Source organism: Salvelinus alpinus, chromosome 9 (genome assembly GCF_045679555.1).
Source record: "Salvelinus alpinus chromosome 9, SLU_Salpinus.1, whole genome shotgun sequence".
Lineage (NCBI taxonomy): Eukaryota > Metazoa > Chordata > Actinopteri > Salmoniformes > Salmonidae > Salvelinus > Salvelinus alpinus.
The window spans coordinates 31,780,765-31,806,948 of record NC_092094.1 but is presented as its reverse complement, the minus strand read 5'-3'; the positions used below and the strand labels follow the sequence as shown (position 1 = coordinate 31,806,948).

General features: G+C 40.3%; 1 protein-coding gene across 2 annotated transcripts in view; it reads left to right on the top strand.

The window, feature by feature from the left end:
* LOC139584651 (voltage-dependent calcium channel subunit alpha-2/delta-1-like) overlaps nt 1-26,184 on the top strand; it is a 118,073-nt gene that overhangs the window by 51,520 nt on the left and 40,369 nt on the right. For both annotated transcript variants that reach the window (XM_071416739.1, XM_071416740.1), the window contains exon 7: nt 14,339-14,470. In XM_071416739.1, the coding sequence (XP_071272840.1) occupies nt 14,339-14,470 (132 nt within the window). The remainder of the gene's footprint in view (nt 1-14,338; nt 14,471-26,184) is intronic.

Here is a 26,184-nt window from a genome sequence, read left to right as displayed (position 1 = left end):
TATCTATCACACACACACACCCAATACAGGATGCATATCTATCACACCCACCCAATACAGGATGCATATCTATCACACACCCAATACAGGATACATATCTATCACACACACTCAATACAGGATACATATCTATCACACACACTCAATACAGGATACATATCTATCACACACACCCAATACAGGATACATATCTATCACACACACCCAATACAGGATACATATCTATCACACACACCCAATACAGGATACATATCTATCACACACACCCAATACAGGATACATATCTATCACACTCACCCAATACAGGATACATATCTATCACACACACCCAATACAGGATACATATCTATCACACACACCCAATACAGGATACATATCTATCACACACACCCAATACAGGATACATATCTATCACACACACCCAATACAGGATACATATCTATCACACACACCCAATACAGGATGCATATCTATCACACTCACCCAATACAGGGTACATATATATCACACTCACCCAATACAGGATACATATCTATCACACACACTCAATACAGGATACATATCTATCACACTCACTCAATACAGGATACATATCACACCCAATACAGGATACATATCTATCACACACACCCAATACAGGATACATATCTATCACACACACCCAATACAGGATACATATCTATCTATCTATCACACTCACCCAATACAGGATACATATCACACACACTCAATACAGGATACATATCTATCTATCTATCACACTCACTCAATACAGGATACATATCTATTTATCTATCTATCACACTCACTCAATACAGGATACATATCTATCTATCTATCTATCTATCACACTCACTCAATACAGGATACATATCTATCACACTCACTCAATACAGGATACATATCTATCTATCTATCTATCTATCACACTCACTCAATACAGGATACATATCTATCACACTCACTCAATACAGGATACATATCTATCTATCTATCACACTCAATACAGGATACATATCTATCACACACACCCAATACAGGATGCATATCTATCACACACACCCAATACAGGATACATATATATCAAACACACAATACAGGATCCATATCTATCACACACACCCAATACAGGGTACATATCTATCACACCCACCCAATACAGGATACATATCTATCACACCCACCCAATACAGGATACATATCTATCACACTCACCCAATACAGGATACATATCTATCACACACACTCAATACAGGATACATATCTATCACACACACTCAATACACGATACATATCTATCACACTCACCCAATACAGGATACATATCTATCACACTCACCCAATACAGGATACATATCTATCACACTCACTCAATACAGGATACATATCTATCACACTCACCCAATACAGGATACATATCTATCACACTCACCCAATACAGGATACATATCTATCACACTCACCCAATACAGGATACATATCTATCACACCCACTCAATACAGGATACATATCTATCACTCACCCAATACAGGATACATATCTATCTATCTATCACACTCACTCAATACAGGATACATATCTATTTATCTATCTATCACACTCACTCAATACAGGATACATATCTATCTATCTATCTATCTATCACACTCACTCAATACAGGATACATATCTATCACACTCACTCAATACAGGATACATATCTATCTATCTATCTATCTATCACACACACCCAATACAGGATGCATATCTATCACACACACCCAATACAGGATACATATATATCAAACACACAATACAGGATCCATATCTATCACACACACCCAATACAGGGTACATATCTATCACACCCACCCAATACAGGATACATATCTATCACTCACCCAATACAGGATACATATCTATCACTCACCCAATACAGGATACATATCTATCACTCACCCAATACAGGATACATACATATCTATCACACACACTCAATACAGGATACATATCTATCACACCCAATACAGGATACATATCTATCTATCACACACCCAATACAGGATGCATATCTATCACACACCCAATACAGGTTACATATCTATCACACACCCAATACAGGATACATATCTATCACACACTCAATACAGGATGCATATCTATCACACACACACCCAATACAGGATGCATATCTATCACACACACACCCAATACAGGATGCATATCTATCACACACACACCCAATACAGGATGCATATCTATCACACACACCCAATACAGGATACATATCTATCACACACACCCAATACAGGATACATATCTATCACACACACCCAATACAGGATACATATCTATCACACACACCCAATACAGGATACATATCTATCACACACACCCAATACAGGATACATATCTATCACACACACCCAATACAGGATACATATCTATCACACTCACCCAATACAGGATACATACAGTGGGGAGAACAAGTATTTGATACACTGCCGATTTTGCAGGTTTTCCTACTTACAAAGCATGTAGAGGTCTGTAATTTTTATCATAGGTACACTTCAACTATGAGAGACGGAATCTAAAACAAAAATCCAGAAAATCACATTGTATGATTTTTAAATAATTAATTTGCATTTTATTGCATGACATAAGTATTTGATACATCAGAAAAGCAGAACTTAATATTTGGTACAGAAACCTTTGTTTGCAATTACAGAGATCATACGTTTCCTGTAGTTCTTGACTAGGTTTGCACACACTGCAGCAGGGATTTTGGCCCACTCCTCCCTACAGATCTTCTCCAGATCCTTCAGGTTTCGGGGCTGTCGCTGGGCAATACGGACTTTCAGCTCCCTCCAAAGATTTTCTATTGGGTTCAGGTCTGGAGACTGGCTAGGCCACTCCAGGACCTTGAGATGCTTCTTACGGAGCCACTCCTTAGTTGCCATGGCTGTGTGCTTCGTGTCGTTGTCATGCTGGAAGACCCAGCCACGACCCATCTTCAATGCTCTTACTGAGGGAAGGAGGTTGTTGGCCAAGATCTCGCGATACATGGCCCCATCCATCCTCCCCTCAATACGGTGCAGTCGTCCTGTCCCCTTTGCAGAAAAGCATCCCCAAAGAATGATGTTTCCACCTCCATGCTTCACGGTTGGGATGGTGTTCTTGGGGTTGTACTCATACTTCTTCTTCCTCCAAACATGGCGAGTGGAGTTAGACCAAAAAGCTCTATTTTTGTCTCATCAGACCACATGACCTTCTCCCATTCCTCCTCTGGATCATCCAGATGGTCATTGGCAAACTTCAGACAGGCCTGGACATGCACTGGCTTAAGCAGGGGGACCTTGCGTGCGCTGCAGGATTTTAATCCATGACGGCGTAGTGTGTTACTAATGGTTTTCTTTGAGACTGTGGTCCCAGCTCTCTTCAGGTCATTGACCAGGTCCTGCCGTGTAGTTCTGGGCTGATCCCTCACCTTCCTCATGATCATTGATGCCCCACGAGGTGAAATCTTGCATGGAGCCCCAGACCGAGGGTGATTGACCGTCATCTTGAACTTCTTCCATTTTCTAATAATTGTGCCAACAGTTGTTTCCTTCTCACCAAGCTGCTTGCCTATTGTCCTGTAGCCCATCCCAGCCTTGTGCAGGTCTACAATTTTATCCCTGATGTCCTTACACAGCTCTCTGGTCTTGGCCATTGTGGAGAGGTTGGAATCTGTTTGATTGAGTGTGTGGACAGGTGTCTTTTATACAGGTAACGAGTTCAAACAGGTGCAGTTAATACAGGTAATGAGTGGAGAACAGGAGGGCTTCTTAAAGAAAAACTAACAGGTCTGTGAGAGCCGGAATTCTTACTGGTTGGTAGGTGATCAAATACTTATGTCATGCAATAAAATGCAAATTAATTATTTAAAAATCATACAATGTGATTTTCTGGATTTTTGTTTTAGATTCCGTCTCTCACAGTTGAAGTGTACCTATGATAAAAATGACAGACCTCTACATGCTTTGTAAGTAGGAAAACCTGCAAAATCGGCAGTGTATCAAATACTTGTTCTCCCCACTATCTATCACACACACCCAATACAGGATACATATCTATCACACACACCCAATACAGGATACATATCTATCACACACACCCAATACAGGATACATATCTATCACACACACCCAATACAGGATACATATCTATCACACTCACCCAATACAGGATGCATATCTATCACACTCACCCAATACAGGTTACATATCTATCACACTCACCCAATACAGGATAGATATCTATCACACTCACCCAATACAGGATAGATATCTATCACACTCACCCAATATAGGATACATATCTATCACACACACCCAATACAGGATAGATATCTATCACACACACTCAATACAGGATAGATATCTATCACACACACCCAATACAGGATAGATATCTATCACACACACTCAATATAGGATACATATCTATCACACACACACCCAATACAGGATGCATATCTATCACACTCACTCAATAAAGGATACATATCTATCACACTCACTCAATACAGGCTACATATCTATCACACACACCCAATACAGGATACATATCTATCACACCCACTCAATACAGGATACATATCTATCACACACCCAATACAGGATACATATGTATCACACACCCAATACAGGATACATATCTATCACACACAATACATGATACATATCTATCACACTCACCCAATACAGGATACATATCTATCACACTCACCCAATACAGGATACATATCTATCACACTCACCCAATACAGGATACATATCTATCACACTCACCCAATACAGGATACATATCTATCACACACACCCAATACAGGATAGATATTTATCACACACACCCAATACAGGATACATATCTATATATCACACACGCAATACAGGATACATATCTATATATCACACACTCAATACAGGATACATATCTATCACACTCACCCAATACAGGATAGATATCTATCACACACACTCAATATAGGATACATATCTATCACACACACACAATACAGGATAGATATCTATCACACACTCAATACAGGATACATATCTATCACACACCCTCAATATAGGATACATATCTATCACACTCACCCAATACAGGATACATATCTATCACACACACCCAATACAGGATAGATATTTATCACACACTCAATACAGGATACATATCTATCACACACACTCAATATAGGATGCATATCTATCACACACCCAATACAGGATACATATCTAACACACACACTCAATACATGATCCATATCTATATATCACACACTCAATACATGATCCATATCTATATATCACACACTCAATACAGGATCCATATCTATCACACACTCAATACAGGATACATATCTATATCACACTCACTCAATACAGGATACATATCTATCACACACACACTCAATACAGGATACATATCTATCACACACACCCAATACAGGATACATATCTATCACACACTCAATACAGGATACATATCTATCACACACTCAATACAGGATACATATCTATCACACTCACCCAATACAGGATACATATCTATCACACTCACTCAATACAGGATACAGATCTATCACACTCACTCAATACAGGATACATATCTATCACACCCACTCAATACAGGATACATATCTATCACACCCACTCAATACAGGATACATATCTATCACACACCCAATACAGGATACATATCTAGCACACACCCAATACATGATACATATCTATCACACACCCAATACAGGATACATATCTATCACACACAATACATGATACATATCTATCACACTCACCCAATACAGGATACATATCTATCACACTCACCCAATACAGGATACATATCTATCACACTCACCCAATACAGGATACATATCTATCACACACACCCAATACAGGATAGATATTTATCACACACACCCAATACAGGATACATATCTATATATCACACACGCAATACAGGATACATATCTATATATCACACACTCAATACAGGATACATATCTATCACACTCACCCAATACAGGATAGATATCTATCACACACACTCAATATAGGATACATATCTATCACACACACCCAATACAGGATAGATATCTATCACACACTCAATACAGGATACATATCTATCACACACCCTCAATATAGGATACATATCTATCACACTCACCCAATACAGGATACATATCTATCACACACACCCAATACAGGATAGATATTTATCACACACTCAATACAGGATACATATCTATCACACACACTCAATATAGGATACATATCTATCACACACACTCAATACAGGATGCATATCTATCACACACCCAATACAGGATACATATCTAACACACACACTCAATACATGATCCATATCTATATATCACACACTCAATACAGGATAGATATCTATCACACACTCAATACAGGATACATATCTATCACACTCACCCAATACAGGATACATATCTATCACACTCACCCAATACAGGATACATATCTATCACACACACCCAATACAGGATAGATATTTATCACACACACCCAATACAGGATACATATCTATATATCACACACTCAATACAGGATACATATCTATATATCACACACTCAATACAGGATACATCTATCACACACACCCAATACAGGATACATATCTATCACACACACCCAATACAGGATACATATCTATCACACACACCCAATACAGGATACATATCTATCACACACACCCAATACAGGATACATATCTATCACACTCACCCAATACAGGATACATATCTATCACACACCCAATACAGGATAGATATTTATCACACACACCCAATACAGGATAGATATCTATCACACACACTCAATATAGGATACATATCTATCACACTCACCCAATACAGGATAGATATCTATCACACACACTCAATATAGGATACATATCTATCACACACACACAATACAGGATAGATATCTATCACACACTCAATACAGGATACATATCTATCACACACACTCAATATAGGATACATATCTATCACACACACTCAATACATGATCCATATCTATATATCACACACTCAATACAGGATACATATCTATCACACACACTCAATACAGGATACATATATATATCACACTCACTCAATACAGGATACATATCTATCACACACACACTCAATACAGGATACATATCTATCACACACACCCAATACAGGATACATATCTATCACACACCCAACACAGGATACATATCTATCACACACACTCAATACAGGATACATATATATATCACACTCACTCAATACAGGATACATATCTATCACACACTCACTCAATACAGGATACATATCTATCACACACACACTCAATACAGGATACATATCTATCACACACACCCAATACAGGATACATATCTATCACACACCCAATACAGGATACATATCTATCTATCACACCCAATACAGGATACATATCTATCACACTCACCCAATACAGGATACATATCTATCACACACACTCAATACAGGATACATATCTATCTATCACACCCAATACAGGATACATATCTATCACACTCACCCAATACAGGATACATATATATCTATCACACCCAATACAGGATACATATCTATCTATTACACCCAATACAGGTGTTACGCACGCCTCTGAGAAGAGGGAACCCAACTCCCTGCTACAACTCAACTCTCTGTGAAGTGCAAGAGGTATGAACTGTAGGTGGGAGAAAGGACGACAAAGGCAGAGTAATATGGGGAAAGGAGGCTGGACGGAACCAAAGCAAAGAAAGTAAATATCAAAGTTCCCCCTCTCCTATCTAACCTGCCTACCCACTACTTACCTATCTTAACACCACCTGGTGCCTTAACCAAAATACAGGGGGTGGTCCGCCCAGGTCTTACCTAGTGTGCCTAGACAGTGAATATACTACGGGTATATGTATGCCCGCGGGCCTCTTGCCTAAGCACTCCCTAGGTGCCTTCCCCTTCCCCCCTGGGAACAAATGAAACACAACAACAAACAATCCACAACAAAACTGAGAAAACTAACCCAGGTCACTAAAGAACAACAAACACAGAACATAGCAAAGCTGCTACCAACAACAACTAACATAGTACATACTCACGACCAATATGCTTTAACCCTCAGCAATGCTCTATATAACATTCAATGTCAACCTACAATGATCTCTCTAATCACTAATGATCTCTCCAAAATATTCAATCTCCCTCTAATCTTTTCTCTCTTTCAATCAAACTCTCTGCATTCCTCAGCCTTCAATGATCTCTCCCTGCCTATCCTCTCTCTCTAATAATGTCTCTTTCTCTTAAACAGAACACTGGCTTTTATATCTTCAGGTGGCTATTAGCTGATTAGAGTCAGCTGCTTCTTGACGAGGGGGCGGGGTCAGCTCTCCAATCATCCATTAGCCATTGAGTTGACCAATCAGCTGGTTGGGGAGAACTCAGGAAGCTATCTCCTGAAACACACACACTCAAATACAAAAGCTACAACACAGAAACTGGGGAACGTAACAACAGGATACATATATATCTATCACACCCAATACAGGATACATATCTATCTATCACACTCACACTCACTCACACACCCAATACAGGATACATATATATCTATCACTCACACACCCAATACAGGATACATATCTATCTATCACACTCACACTCACACACACACCCAATACAGGATACATATCTATCTATCACACTCACACTCACTCACACACCCAATACAGGATACATATCTATCTATCACACACACCCAATACAGGATACATATATATCTATCACACACACCCAATACAGGATACATATATATCTTTCACACCCAATACAGGATACATATATATCTATCACACACACCCAATACAGGATACATATATATCTTTCACACCCAATACAGGATACATATCTATCTATCACACCCAATACAGGATACATATGAGACTGAATAAAATGACGATTAATGTGACTGCTATGGATGTAAAATATTACTAAATCTTTAAGAGTTTATTCGGAAGATAACTTCTTGAGAATACAGGGGGTGCTATTTTCCCATTAGCATAATTTGCTCTACAGATTAAACTGCCTCTTATTCAATTATTGCTCTTACTATATGCATATAAATAATACCATTGGAAAGAAAACAATCTCTAGTTTCTAAAACCGTTTCAATTTTGTCTCTGAGTGATACAGAAGTCATTTGACAGCACTTTCCATGACCAAGAAGAAAAAAGCAAGATGTGTATGCCAGCTTCAACGCTCTGCCTATATATGGTCGTGCCCCCTATGACCCGAAACACACCTCATTGGCCTTCCTCTGGGTGTCAAGAGGACGTCAGAGGAAAAATATCTTGTTTATCTGGGACTGACGTGAAATGAGAGCTAATTCTTTGGCGTGACCGACAACTTCCGGTTGTCTAAATCGTGCGACTTGTAGCTGCGATTGTCTTCTGTTGTGCGGCCATTATGGATGAAAACTATCTCCGTCTCGAAGTTTGTTTGATACATGTGACCAGATCATCGTAATGTATGTTTTTTCAATATAGTTTAATCAGATTATTTGAATTTTTTCGGGAGTTTTGTGGTGTTCCGTTGTCTGAATTTATTTACGTTTGAGAGATCCGTGCCACTCGACCGGTACCTGTGCTAAATGGAGTGGGAAAGGAACAATTCTGAACGGAACCAACGACTCATCTTGACAAAGGACACTTTGATCAACATTCTGATGAAAGATCAGCCATAGTAAGACCCAATTTACGATGTTATATCATATCTGTTGTGCATGTGAACTGGCCGTGGGCGCCTAGCCGAATCTGCCTGGTATAGCTATGCTAATTTAGCGCTACATTTTGTTTTCGTTATAAAACATTTCATAAATCTGAAATATTGTTTGGATTCACCAGATGTTGGGCTTTCAATATCTGTACGCTGTGTATTTTTCTGAAATGTTTTAAGATGAGTAATTCATTATATGACGTTGGTCTCTGTAATTGTTCTGGCTGGGTCAGCACTATTTCAGATTGCAGCTGCAATGTAGAACTGTGATTTATACCTGAAAAATGCAAATTTTTCCCAAAAAAAACTATGCTATACCATAAATATGTTATCAGACTGTCATCTTATGAAGTTGTTTCTTGGTTAGTGGCTATATATATTTTTATTTAGTCGAATTAGTGATAGCTACTGACGCAGGAAAAAGCTGTTGGGAGTAAAAATATCGTGTCCTTTGCTAACGTGGTTAGCTAATAGATTTACATATTGTGTCTTCCCTGTAAAACATTTTAAAAATCTGAAATGGTGGCTTTATTCACAAGACCTGTATCTTTCATCTGGTGTCTTAGACTTGTGATTTAATGATATTTAGATGCTACAAGTTACTTGTGACGCTATGCTAGCTATGCTACTCAGTGGGGTGGGGGGTGGGGGGTGCTACCGGATCAGGGTTGGTGACTCGTGAGAAGATAACAGCTCTATAAATATTCTTTCGTGGTGTCCCTCTCTAGTTAATTACATTTACATGATTAGTTCAATCAGGTAATATTAATTACGGAGAAATTATTTTATAGAATAACATGTCATAGCAATTAATCTGGCATAGCCAAAGACACAACAATACATATCTATCTATCACACCCAATACAGGATACATATCTTTCTATTACACCCAATACAGGATACATATCTATCACACTCACACCCAATACAGGATACATATCTATCTATCACACCCAATACAGGGTACATATCTATCTATCACACTCACACTCACTCACACACCCAATACTGGATATCTATCTATCTATCTATCTATCTATCTATCTAAAAAAAAAAAATAAATACCTTGCTTTTTAATTGTAAAAATTTAATTGTATATTTATCTATCTATCTATCTCACACTCACACTCACACAGACGTGCACACACCCAACGAGAGAGTGTGAGAGGGTGGGGAGGAGAGAGGAGTGAGATGGAGAGATGGATGAAGGTGTGTGTGTGTGTGTGTGTGTGTGTGTGTGTGTGTGTGTGTGTGTGTGTGTGTGTGTGTGTGTGTGTGTGTGTGTGTGTGTGTGTGTGTGTGTGTGTGTGTGTGTGTGTGTGTGTGTGTGTGTGTGTGTGTGTGTGTGTGTGTGTGTGTGTGTGTGTGGGGTCCATCCATCATAGTGAGTGTGATGTGACGGTGGTCTGGTCTCTCAGCTGTCTGTGTCTGTGTCATTACATTCATAATGCCTGTTCCCTCCCACAACATAGAGCATCCATCTCACACACACACACACACACACACACACACACACACACACATCCATCACTCTTCTCCACTCACCACCTGTGTCAGTCCACCTACCTCTCATATCCTCCTCAGTTTGAATCAGAACCTCAAACTGTGTTACACACACACACAAGAGAGAGAAGGCTATCCATCAAACAGGCAATAAGTGGACCCTCGGGCTACAGGAGAGGGAGGAAGGACAGAGAGAAGGAGGGAGAGAGAGATTAAGAGAAAGAAGGGTTGTAATTGGGGTGAAGTTTAGCAACCAGTTGCCTAGAATGTGAATGACTATTAGGGATGGGCTTTTTACATTCTTTCGACTGTTTCGAGTACTCTTATTATAATTTTTTGAGTACTCAAATTAATTGAAAATCACTTTTTACAATATAAGTCCCGCACTGGAAAAAAAGATGTGCATTTTTCTATATGCTAACAGCACGCAACAATGCCTAATTTATCATAACCATTACAGATAACAAGTCAGAATTGCTAAATTGCCCCATATACAGTTGAAGTCGGAAGTTTACATACACTTAAGTTGGTCTCATTAAAACTAGTTTTTCAACCACTACACTAATTTCTTGTTAACAAACTATAGTTTTAGCAAATCGGGTTAGGACATCTACTTTGTGCATGACAAAAGTCATTATTTTTTTAAATGCTAGATTAACTTCAAGCAAAACAGTCGATTAGGAAATGTAGCTGGCTACATTCTTTCTATTTTAAACATTAGAAATATGATGGTCATGCATTGTTTTAGCAAAAAATACCTTGCTTTTTAATTGTAAGCCCATTTACTTGTGTGGCTGCTAGCCAAATAGAGTTGCACTTCTGTTGTCATCTGATGAAAATTAAGCTTTTTCTGAAGAATGTGTTGCACTAATGTATTTTCTGTAAAGGAAAACTATAGTTGCACGCCCTTGATCACTCAATTGAAGCAAACAACTACACTGAACTTCTAATCAAAACGCAGGTGAAATGGTTTAAAACATATTTTTGTGTTCTGCGATTTGATAATACAGATTTCGGTACTCTAAAGGAGTCAGCATGCTACAGTTTGCCTGGCACCCAGTCAAACTCAGCTAGCTGAACTGAACAAGTGTTCGCATACTCCCTTAAAGTACCTTCACTTGTCAAATTTGAAAAAAGCGGCAATAGTACTGTTTGTCCAGTTTGAGATGCTGTAGCCGGCATACACTTCCTCAAAATAGTCAGAATTAATCGAATGAATCCCTCACCGAAGTCCAAAACAAACAAAAACGTCCCTGTAATATATACACAAACTCAAAACAGCTTGATATCCGTGCCTAGCGCTTTGTTGCCACGGAGTATTAAAAATAAATATGAATTTCTGGTTAAAGATTGATTTTTGACATTGATTAGAGTACTCAAGTACTCGATTACTCATGCACTTCCCTAATAATTATAATGACATAGTGACTGATATGTTGTTCTCTGGTTAGCCTCTTCCCTGGTGGTGTTTGGATATCTTCTCTAATAGCTTTATTTATACACACACACACAGTCTTGTTTAACTAACCTTGTGGGGACACACAATTCAGTCCCATTCAAAATCATTTTTTACATAACCCTAACCCTAACCCTAACCTTAACCATAATTCTAACCTTAACCCTAACCCCCTAGAAACAGCATTTGACCTTGTATAGACCAAGTATAGTTAAACACGTCCACGCTGGCGTTCCTTTGTGTCTCCTGGGATGAAGTGAAGAATGGTTGAATTAGTTAGTCAGGTCTAAATGCTAACCCTTTAGTTAGTCAGGTCTAAATGCTAACCCTTTAGTTAGTCAGGTCTAAATGCTAACCCTTTAGTTAGTCAGGTCTAAATGCTAACCCTTTAGTTAGTCAGGTCTAAATGCTAACCCTTTAGTTAGTCAGGTTTAAATGCTAACCCTTTAGTTAGTCAGGTCTAAATGCTAACCCTTTGACACGGTCAGTTATTGCTTTGGGGGGGGGGGGGTAATATTTGCCCCTGTCTCCAGTGGGAGAGACATGGAAGAGGGATGGAGAGTGGGCATGTGTCTGCATGTTAATGAATCTCCTGTCTGAGGAAACAGTCTGCAGCTTTATCTCTCTATAGCGGCATTGTCATCTGGAACTGTTTTGTCAAGATATGTTTTTGCGTTAGCCAACTCCTATGTTCGTTCGTTGTAATGCCAATGTCATGTTTGGCATGACAAGGAGTTGGCATTACATTTGTGTGAAAGAAAGATGGATGGAGAAGAGAGAGATGTGTGCGGGTGTGTGTGTCTAATCCTTGTGTAAGAGTGTGTACATTTTGGTGTATCTGTGAATCGTTGACACAGTTCAGTGCTCTGCTTAGCTTAGTTCTCTTACACTTCATCCCTCTGTCTCGCATGCTCATGCATAAAGGACACACACACCCCTCCTGTTTTCAGATCTTTCATCTCTCCTCCTGAATGTGCTTTGTTAAATATGACAGCTCAGACTGGGTTCAACTGTGTTCTGCCACCTCTGGTCTCTTTGCCCTCCCACCTCTACGGGAGGGCAGCTCCCGCTCAGCCCAGTCCAAGCTCTTCTCTGTCTTGGCACCCCAATGTTAGAGCCAGCTTCCCCCTGAAGCCAGGACAGCAGAGTCCCTGCCCATCTTCAGAAAACATCTGAAACCCGAGTGTCTTAAATAATCCCACATCACCCCCCTCCCCCCACCTCACACCACTTCCCTTTCCTTTTTCCCCACTCACTAACTCTGACTTTGCTGATGGCTACTTTATTGAGGAAAATGCACTTACTATGACTGTGATATGTGGTTTCCCCACCTAGCTATCTTAAGATGAATGCACCAACTGGAAGTCCCTCTGGATAAGACTTAAACATGTCATGTTTCTACATTACACTTTTCACATTATTGTTGGTGGCATTGTGAATAGTAATCTTAATCCAACATCAACGTGTGTGTGTGTGTGTGTGTGTGTGTGTGTGTGTGTGTGTGTGTGTGTGTGTGTGTGTGTGTGTGTGTGTGTGTGTGTGTGTGTAGCCACCATCGTGCTGAATGAGTTGAACTGGACGGAGGCACTGGAGGGTGTGTTTAAGAAGAACAGAGAGGATGACCCTACTCTGCTCTGGCAGGTGTTTGGTAGTGCTACTGGACTGGCCCGATACTACCCAGGTAACATACACACATACACACACACACATACATACACAAGCTACTGTTAACCTTTTTTTAACTAGGCAAGTCAGTCAAGAACAAATTCTTATTACAAAGATGGCCTACCGGGGAACAGTGAGTTAACTGCCTTGTTTAGGGGCAGAACGACATATTTTTACTTTGTCAGCTCAGGGATTGGATCCAGCCCAACGCTCTAACCATTAGGTTAGAGCCACCCCCCCCCCCCCCCCCCATTGCACCAACAAACAGCAAAATGAACACAAGAGAAAGACAAAGGACAACAAAAATCGTAACAGTAAGGCCAACTGAATATGTTTTAGTGCATGTGTGGCACTATTTACATGTGTCTGTGTATGTACACATGTATGCATTTGAATGAAACTGTGTGTACAATGAAAATAAAAAGTACGTGAACCCTTTGGAATTATCTGTATTTCTGCATAAATTGGTTATAAAATTTGATCTGACCTTCATCTAAGTCACAGCAACAGACAAACACAGTCTGCTTAAACTAATAACACACACATTATTGTATTTTTCTTGTCTATATTGAAATATTCACAGTGTAGGTTGGAAAAAGTATGTGAACCCCTAGGCTAATGACTTCTCCAAAAGCTAATTGGAGTCAGGAGTCAGCTAACCTGGAGTACAATCATTGAGACGAGATTGGAGATGTTGGTTAGAACTGCCTTATAAAAAAACACTCACAAAATTTGAGTTTGCTATTCACAAGAAGCATTGCCTGATGTGAACCATTCCTCGAACAAAAGAGATCTCAGAAGACCCAAGATTAAGAATTGTTGACTTGCATAAAGCTGGAAAGGGTTACAAAAGTATCTCTAAAAGCCTTGATGTTCATCAGTCCACTGTTAGACAAATTGTCTATAAATTGAGAAAGTTTAGCACTGTTGCTACTCTCCCTAGGAGTTGCAATCCTGCAAAGATGACTGCAAGAACACTGCGCAGAATGCTCAATGAGGTTAAGAAGAATCTTAGAGTGTTAGCTAAAGACTTAACTTCTCACGAGTCACCATCCCGGATCCGGGAGCACCCTCATCAGTAAAAAAGCTGACTAGCATAGCCTAGCATAGCGCCACAAGTAAATACTAGCATCTAAATATCATGAAATCACAAGTCCAAGACACCAGATGAAAGATACACATCTTGTGAATCCAGCCATCATTTCCGATTTTTAAAATGTTTTACAGGGAAAACACAATATGTATTTCTATTAGCTAACCACCATAGCAAAAGACCCAACTGCATATTTCCACCATTTGTTTTACTGCATAGGTAGCTATCACAAATTCGACCAAATAAAGATATAAATAGTCACTAACCAAGAAACAACTTCATCAGATGACAGTCTGATAACATATTTATTGTATAGCATATGTTTTGTTCGAAAAATGTGCATATTTCAGGTATAAATCATAGTTTTACATTGCAGCCACCATCACAAAATCTCACCAAAGCAGCTAGAATAACTACAGAGACCAACGTGAATTACCTAAATACTCATCATAAAACATTTATGAAAAATACACAGTGTACAGCAAATGAAAGACAAACATCTTGTGAATCCAGCCAATATTTCAGATTTTTTAAGTGTTTTACAGCGAAAACACAATATAGCATTATATTAGCTTACTACAATAGCCTACCACACAGCCGCATTCAATCAAGGAACGTTAGCGATAGCGAATAAACCAGCAAAAGATATACATTTTTTCACTAACCTTCTCAAACTTCATCAGATGACAGTCCTATAACATCATATTACACAATACATATATGGTTTGTTCGAAAATGTGCATATTTAGCGGTACAATTCGTGGTTGAACAATGTGAATACTAGCCAAGCTGCCCAAAATAATCTGGACATATTTCTGACACTCACATCATCTAATCAAATAACTAATCATATACTTTACTAAAAAATACAGGTTGGACAGCAAATGAAAGATACACTAGTTCTTAATGCAACCGCTGTGTTAGATTTTTTAAAATAACCGTATTACGACATACAGCTTACGTTACAGCGAAACAGCGCCCGAAATCTGGGCAGAATATAGTCTAAACATTTTTCGACAGAAATACAAAATAATATCATAAATGGTTCCTACTATTTGATGAGCTTCCATCAGAATCTTGTACAAGTTGTCCTTTGTCCAGAATAATCGTTGTTTGGTTGTAGAATGCCCTCTTCATCTGTAGAATTAGCAGCCAAACCTAGCCATGTGGCGCAGCAGTGTCCAACGCACCATAACGCAAGACAAAGAAATTCCAGAAAATCGCAATCAACTGATATAAACTGCTATAAGTCGGTTTAATATAACTAGTTTATGATGTTTTTAACACATTTATCGAATAAAATCAGAGCCGGATATATCTAAGGCCTATAACGACAGCTTTTCAGAAAGCAATCCTCAGGTCTGTCTCGCGCCAAGACGAACGGTGAAAAGACTACACCCACGGTTCCAAGAGCTCTTGTTCGGCCTCAGATCTAGCTAGACACCCCATTCCAATTCTCACTGCCTACTGACATCTAGGGGAAGGCGTATGCAGTGCATGTAGACCCATAGATTCCATGCAAATTTATAAACTGACCCTGGAACAGAGCCCTCGATTTCAGATTTCTCACTTCCTGACAGGAAGTTTGCTGCAAAATGAGTTCTGTTTTACTCACAGATATAATTCAAACGGTTTTAGAAACTAGAGAGTGTTTTCTATCCAATAGTAATAATAATATGCATATTGTACGAGCAAGAATTGAGTACGAGGCAGTTTAATTTGGGAACGATTTTTTACAAAGTGAAAACAGCGCCCCCATATTGACAAAAGGCTAAAGAAATCTCTGGAACATGCTAACATCTCTGTTGACGAGTCTACGATACGTAAAACACTAAACAAGATTGATGTTCATTGGAGGACACCACGGAAGAAGCCACTGCTGTCCAAAAAAACCATTGCTGCACATCTGAAGTTCGCAAAAGAGCATCTGGATGTTCCACAGCACTACTGGCAAAATATTCTGTGGACAGATTAAACTAAAATTGAGTTGTTTGAGAGGAACACACAACACTGTGTGGAGAGAAAAAAGATCAGCACTATTGTTGTGACTTAGATGAAGATCAGATAACATTTTATGACCAATTTATGCAGAAGTTCAGGTAATTCCAAAGGGTTCACATACTGTTTCTTGCCGCTGTATATGCATGTCTACAAACACCTGCACTGCATCAGCCTCAGGCAAACCGACATTAGCTGTAACAACATTGCCCATCAGTGTCATTCAAACGTACTTTTTGTTATGTTTAAAAAATTGTACTTTTATCTTTGACCGTCATTCTATCCCCCGCCCAACAACTCCACTTCCACTTGTCTCCAATTCCACGTCCCAACCCTCAGCTTCCCTCAGCCCCTCCCACCTATCTCTGCTGGCCACCCTCTTCAGATTTCTACGCACCATATACAGTGGGGCAAAAAAGTATTTAGTCAGCCACCAATTGTGCAAGTTCTCCCACTTAAAAAGATGAGAGAGGCCTGTAATTTTCATCATAGGTTATTTTTTTTTATTTTTTTTTTATTCACCTTTATTTAACCAGGTAGGCTAGTTGAGAACAAGTTCTCATTTGCAACTGCGACCTGGCCAAGATAAAGCATAGCAGTGTGAACAGACAACAACACAGAGTTACACATGGAGTAAACAATAAACAAGTCAATAACATGGTAGAAAAAAAGAGAATCTATATACAACGTGTGCAAAAGGCATGAGGAGGTAGGCAATAAATCGAATAATTACAATTTAGCAGATTAACACTGGAGTGATAAATCATCATATGATCATGTGCAAGTAGAGATACTGGTGTGCAAAAGAGCAGAAAAGTAAATAAATAAAAGCAGTATGGGGGGGTGAGGTAGGTAAATTGGGTGGGCTATATACCGATGGACTATGTACAGCTGCAGCGATCGGTTAGCTGCTCGGATAGCAGATGTTTAAAGTTGTTGAGGGAGATAAAAGTCTCCAACTTCAGAGATTTTTGCAATTCGTTCCAGTCGCAGGCAGCAGAGAACTGGAAGGAAAGGCGTCCAAATGAGGTTTTGGCTTTAGGGATGATCAGTGAGATACACCTGCTGGAGCGCGTGCTACGGGTGGGTGTAGCCATCGTGACCAGTGAACTGAGATAAGGCGGCACTTTACCTAGCATAGCCTTGTAGATGACCTGGAGCCAGTGGGTCTGACGACGAACATGTAGCGAGGGCCAGCCGACTAGGGCATACAGGTCGCAGTGGTGGGTCGTATAAGGTGCTTTAGTAACAAAACGGATGGCACTGTGATAAACTGCATCCAGTTTGCTGAGTAGAGTATTGGAAGCTATTTTGTAGATGACATCGCCGAAGTCGAGGATCGGTAGGATAGTCAGTTTTACTAGGGTAAGTTTGGCGGCGTGAGTGAAGGAAGCTTTGTTGCGAAATAGAAAGCCGACTTGATTTTGGATTGGAGATGTTTGATATGAGTCAGGAAGGAGAGTTTGCAGTCTAGCCAGACACCTAGGTACTTATAGATGTCCACATATTCTAGGTCGGAACCGTCCAGGGTGGTGATGCTAGTCGGGCGTGCGGGTGCAGGCAGCGAACGGTTGAAAAGCATGCATTTGGTTTTACTAGCGTTTAAGAGCAGTTGGAGGCCACGGAAGGAGTGTTGTATGGCATTGAAGCTCGTTTGGAGGTTAGATAGCACAGTGTCCAAGGAAGGGCCAGAAGTATACAGAATGGTGTCGTCTGCGTAGAGGTGGATCAGGGAATCGCCCGCAGCAAGAGCAACATCATTGATATATACAGAGAAAAGAGTCGGCCCGAGAATTGAACCCTGTGGTACCCCCATAGAGACTGCCAGAGGACCGGACAACATGCCCTCCGATTTGACACACTGAACTCTGTCTGCAAAGTAGTTGGTGAACCAGGCAAGGCAGTCATTAGAAAAACCGAGGCTACTGAGTCTGCCGATAAGAATATGGTGATTGACAGAGTCGAAAGCCTTGGCCAGGTCGATGAAGACGGCTGCACAGTACTGTCTTTTATCGATGCCGGTTATGATATCGTTTAGTACCTTGAGCGTGGCTGAGGTGCACCCGTGACCGTCTCGGAAACCGGATTGCACAGCGGAGAAGGTACGGTGGGATTCGAGATGGTCAGTGATCTGTTTGTTGACTTGGCTTTCGAAGACCTTAGATAGGCAGGGCAGGATGGATATAGGTCTGTAACAGTTTGGGTCCAGGGTGTCTCCCCCTTTGAAGAGGGGGATGACCGCGGCAGCTATCCTATCCTTGGGGATCTCAGATGATACGAAGGAGAGGTTGAACAGGCTGGTAATAGGGGGTGCGACAATGGCGGCGGACAGTTTCAGAAATAGGGGGTCCAGATTGTCAAGCCCAGTTGATTTGTATGGGTCCAGGTTTTCCAGCTCTTTCAGAACATCTTCTATCTGGATTTGGGTAAAGGAGAAGCTTGGGAGGCTTGGGCGAGTAGCAGCGGGGGGTGGGGGTGTTGGCCAAGGTTGGAGTCGCCAGGAGGAAGGCATGGCCAGCCATTGAGAAATGCTTGTTGAAGTTTTCGATTATCACGGATTTATCGGTGGTGACCATGTTACCTAGCCTCAGTGCAGTGGGCAGCTGGGAGGAGGTGCTCTTGTTCTCCATGGACTTTACAGTATCCCAGAACTTTTTGGAGTTAGAGCTACAGGATGCAAATTTCTGCTTGAAAAAGCTGGCCTTTGCTTTCCTGACTGACTGCGTGTATTGGTTCCTGACTTCCCTGAACAGTTGCATATCGCGGGGGCTCTTCGATGCTATTGCAGTTCGCCACAGGATGTTTTTGTGCTGGTCGAGGGCAGTCAGGTCTGGAGTGAACCAAGGGCTATATCTGTTCTTAGTTCTGCATTTTTTGAACGGAGCATGCTTGTCTAATATGGTGAGGAAGTAACTTTTAAAGAATGACCAGGCATCCTCAACTGACGGGATGAGGTCAATATCCTTCCAGGGTACCCGGACCAGGTCGATTAGAAAGGCCTGCTCGCAGAAGTGTTTTAGGGAGCGTTTGACAGTGATGAGGGGTGGTCGTTTGACCGCGGACCCGTAGCGGATACAGGCAATGAGGCAGTGATCGCTGAGATCTTGATTAAAGACAGCAGAGGTGTATTTGGAGGGCAAGTTGTTCAGGATAATGTCTATTAGGGTGCCCATGTTTACGGATTTAGGGTTGTACCTGGTGGGTTCCTTGATGATTTGTGTGAGATTGAGGGCATCTAGCTTAGATTGTAGGACTGCCGGGGTGTTAAGCATATCCCAGTTTAGGTCACCTAACAGAACAAACTCTGAAGCTAGATGGGGAGCGATCAATTCACAGATGGTGTCCAGGGCACAGCTGGGAGCTGAGGGGGGTCGGTAGCAGGCGGCAACAGTGAGAGACTTATTTCTGGAGAGATTAATTTTTAAAATTAGAAGTTCGAACTGTTTGGGCATAGACCTGGAAAGTATGACAGAACTTTGCAGGCTATCTCTGCAGTAGATTGCAACTCCTCCCCCTTTGGCAGTTCTATCTTGACGGAAAGTGTTATAGTTGGGTATGGAAATCTCAGAATTTTTGGTGGCCTTCCTAAGCCAGGATTCAGACACGGCAAGGACATCAGGGTTGGCAGAGTGTGCTAAAGCGGTGAGTAAGACAAACTTAGGGAGGAGGCTTCTGATGTTGACATGCATGAGGCCAAGGCTTTTTCGATCACAGAAGTCAACAAATGAGGGTGCCTGGGGGCATGCAGGGCCTGGGTTTACCTCCACATCACCCGATGTATAGGTACACTTCAACTATGACAGACAAAATGAGAAAATAAAATCCAGAAAATCACATTGTAGGATTTTTTATGAATTTATTTGCAAATTATGGTGGAAAATAATTCCCAACTATTTTGCAATCTGTATGGCACAGCTGTCAACATCCTGGTCCTCAAATGAAATTGGTATACTTTCCTATTTATGCTATTTTTATTCCTCTGGCAGTTTTGATCCTTTATATTGGGCAGACAGACCAGTTCCCTACAGTACCTCCTCCCGCTGCCACCTGCCTCCTCCATTTTTTAGGTGTCACTATAATCAATTGCTTATAATTTTGGATTGAGCACACCTTCCCGTACAATTCTGATAACTCCATGAAAGACTTAACTCTACCATTCAAATGTACAATATAATTTAAAAACAAAATACCCTTTTCAAACATCTTTCCCATAAATGCAGGTATTTTATTAACCAACATATTTGAGTTCAGCCATAATATTGGTTGTATTATTTGTTCTATCTTTTCAGGGGGGTGAAATTGAAATTGTAGCCAGCTCTGCAATACTTGTTTAATTAATCATTCATTTTCAATTAATCAAAAATGAAACATGGCAATCTGCACAAAGGCAAAAAGGCAATTTTTAAACAATGGATGAGCTTTTCTTAGTAAGCTACTTGAGAATAATTTAGGGTTCAAGTAAAACTTTTCAATAAGTGAAGCTTTTATCGAGCGTTTTAGTGTTTTTATATTTAATAATTCAACCCACCCAATTCATATTCATTATATAGATAGGCACGCTTTATCTTCTCTGGTTTAGCGTCCCAGATAAAGCTAAATATTTTTTGCTCATATGATTTGAAAAACGAATCATCAGGAGTAGGCAGCTCCATAAGTAAGTGAATGAACTGAGATATGACTATGGAGTTAATTAGGAAAATGTTCCCATAAGTAGACAGATGTTTACCTCTCCATGGTTGCAGGATCTTGTCTATTTTTACAAGTTTCATTGTGGAGAACTCATGTATATGTTTTGTGATATGAATACCAAGTATGTCTACTTCACCTTCAGCCCATTATATAGGTAAACTGCAGGGTAATGTAAAAGTTGTATTTTTTAAAGATCCAATACGTAATATTGTACATAATAATTCATCATAATTAGGTCCATAAAAGTTATCTAGATCTTCAATGAGACATTGCAGGGATCTAGCTTGTGGACCTAATATAAAACTTGTCATCGGCATACATGGACACCTTTGTTTTAAGCCTGTCACATCTACTCCTGCAACGCCCTCTACTGCTCTTCCGGTCTTCCGGTGTCTCCTTGACCTGCCGCCTCCCCCAGTGCTCTTTCCCTCTCTCTGTGTGTGTGTGTGTGTGTGTGTGTGTGTGTGTGTGTGTGTGTGTGTGTGTGTGTGTGTGTGTGTGTGTGTGTGTGTGTGTGTGTGTGTGTGTGTGTGTGTGTGTGTGTGTGTGTGTGTGTGTGTGTGTGTGTGTGTGTGTGTGTGTGTGTGTGTGTGTGTGTGTGTGTGTGTGTGTGTGTGTGTGTGTGTGCGTGCGGAGACAGGTGTGCTCGAGTCAGAGTAGATTGCAACCTGTTCCATAATACTAATACTCAGCCCTGCCACTTCCACGCTGCCAGATCGTAATCTCTGCTCATTCTGCCCGCTCTGACTCTGGTCCCTGTCTCCAGTCCCACGTCTCATCATCCTGCTACACTGTCCTGGATTCCCCACTCTACTACTCCCCTTGGATTCCCCTCCGAACCTACTTACCCTGTCTCAACCCCTCTCGCTCCAGCCTCAGCCTCCTCACCTGGTTTCCAGCAACCCGCCCATGCTTCCCCTGACCTGCACTCCATCTCTACCCTGTGTTTCAATAAATACTTGGTTACTTCATCCCAGTCTCCTTGTCTGAATCTGCTCTATTGTTCCCCTGTTCCACTCCGCGTAAAAAATGTTTTCCATGGATTTCTAATCCTCTAATGTTGTTATTTGATCTGATTTTAATAGCTAGCAATTCGATGGCCAAAATAAATAATTATGGTGACAGCGGACACCTTGTTTAACTCCTCTTGACAATTCAAAACTCTCTGAGAAATAGCCGCTATTTACTATTATACACCTGGGGTTGCTATACATTACCTTTACCCATTTCATAAGAGAATGACCGAAATTGAAAAACTCCAGGCATTTACAAATAAAATCCAGTCTTACTTTATCAAAGGCCTTTTCAAAATCCGCTATAAATACCAGGCCTGGCTTCTTAGATGTTTTAGGATGTTCTATTATTTCTAGTAGTTGTCATATTATCTCCAATGTATCGTCCATGTAAAAAACCCTGTCTGATCAGGATGAACAATAGCTAGGAAATCCTTTTTATTTCTGAGTGCTATGCATTTCGCTAGTATTTTTGCATCACACGATTGAAGTGTAAGAGGCCTCCAGTTTTTAACCTGTCTAGGACTGGGGTTCCGCTCGCCAACAGCTAGTAAAATTGCAGGGCGCCAAATACAAATCAACAGAAATCTCATAAATCAAATTTCTCAAACATAAAAGTATTAGGCACCATTTTAAAGATAAAATTCTCGTTAATCCAGCCACAGTGTCTGATTTCAAAAATGCTTTACAGCGAAAGCTCCACAAACGATTATGTTAGGTCACCACCAAGTCACAGATAAACCCAGCCATTTTTCCCGCCAAAGAGAGGAGTCACAAAAAGCTCAAATAAAGATAAAATGAATCACTAACCTTTGATGATCTTCATCAGATGACACTCATAGGACTTCATGTTACACAATACATGTATGTTTTGTTCGCTAAAGTTCATATTTATATCCAAACATCTTATTTTACATTGGCGTGTTAGATTCAGTAGTTCCAAAACATGCAGTGATATTGCAGAGAGCCACATGAATTCACAGAAATACTCATAATAAATGTTGATGAAAATACAGCTATTATACATGAAACTTTAGATACACTTCTCCTTAATGCAACCACTGTGTCAGTTTTCAAAAAAACGTTACGGAAAAAGCATCATCTGAGAACGGCGCTCAGAGCCCAAACCAGCCAGAGAAATATCCGCCATGTTGGGTAGTCAACATTATTCATAAATAGCATTAGAAATATTCACTTACCTTTGATGATCTTCATCAGAATGCACTCCCAGGAATCGCAGTTCCACAATAAATGCTTGTTTTGTTCGATAATGTTCATCATTTATGTCCATTTATGTCCAAAAGCTTCTTTTGTTAGGGCGTTTGGTAAACAATCCAAAAGCGCGATCTGGTCCATTCGGACGAAACGTTCAAAAAGTTATATTACAGGTCGAAGAAACTTGTCAAACTAAGTATAGAATCAATCTTTAGGATGTTTTTATCAGAAAAGTTCAATAATGTTCCAACCGGAGAATTCCATTGTCTGTAGAAATGCACTGGAACGAGAGCAACCTCTCAAGTGAAAGCGCGTGACTGAGAACAAGGCTGTAGGCAGACCCCTTACTCATAAATCTCCCATCCGGCACCCCTTCACATGAGAAGCCTGAAACCACGTTCTAAAGACGGCTGCCATCTAGTGGAACCCATATCCCACTGTGTATCCGATAGGGGTGTGTTCAAAAACTCCAAACCTCAGATTTCCCACTTCCTGTTTGGATTTTTTCTCAGGTTTTTGCCTGCCATATGAGTTCTGTTATACTCACAGACATCATTCAAACAGTTTTAGAAACTTCAGAGTGTTTTCTATCCAATACCAGTAATAATATGCGTATATTAGCATCTGGGACTGAGTAGGAGGCAGTTCACTCTGGGCATGCTATTCATCCAAAAGTGAAAATGCTGCCCCCTATCCCAAACAAGTTTTAAGATAGACTGGACCTTTATTATTGCCATCTTGTTTTAATAATAGTGAAGTCAGACCTTTCCACTTCGTACCTGACAGACTACCATTTCTATAGGAGTAGTTAAAACAAGCTAACAATGGAGCTTAAATATTTTTTTGGTACCATCACCTTTGAAATGCAAGAGAAAGGACATCATGTATTATTCCAGCCCAGGTACAATATAGATTTTGGCCACTAGATGGCAGCAGTGTGTGCGCAAAGTTTTAGACTGATCCAGTGAACCATTGCATTTCTGTTCAAAATTTTGTATGAAGACTGCCCAATTTGTTTATTAATACATTTTCATCTTCAAAACTGTGCACTCTCCTCAAACAATACTATGGTATTCTTTCACTGTAATAGCTACTGTAAATTGGACAGTGCAGTTAGAGTAACAAGAATTTAAGCTTTCTGACAATATCAGATATGTCTATGTCCTGGGAAATTTTCTTGTTACATACAACCTCATGATAATCGCATTAGCCTAAGCTAGCTCAACGTCCCGCAGTGGACCCACCGATCCTGAAGAAGTTTTAATAGCCTCAAAAAGTATTGGAGGGCTGGTGGCCTGGCGGTTGGGAGGTTGGGCTGGTGGCTGATGTATCGCTGGTTCGGGTCCCCGTTTTTGACCTTGTGGGAGATCTGTCGACGTGCCCTTGAGCAGAGCGTTGACCCTGGTTGCTTCTGTGTGTTGCTCTGGATGGGAGTCTGTTAAATAACTAATGTCATGTAGTTGTTGAGCGGCTTCACTGCAAGTATATTGTATGTTTTAAATATTCAATTAAAAAAATGACTGTATCCTAGTTTCTAGTAGTTTGTTTATACTGTAACCATATAACGATTCTTCCATGGTTTCTATATTTAATATACTTAAAGCATTAACCTAGATAGGAGCTAGACCGTATGCATTCAAAAGGAAGTCTGTGATAGTGGTTGTTTCTGAACTCTACTTCATACTGGTGAAGTGGGTGTATCATATAGGCAGGTGGGTGTAT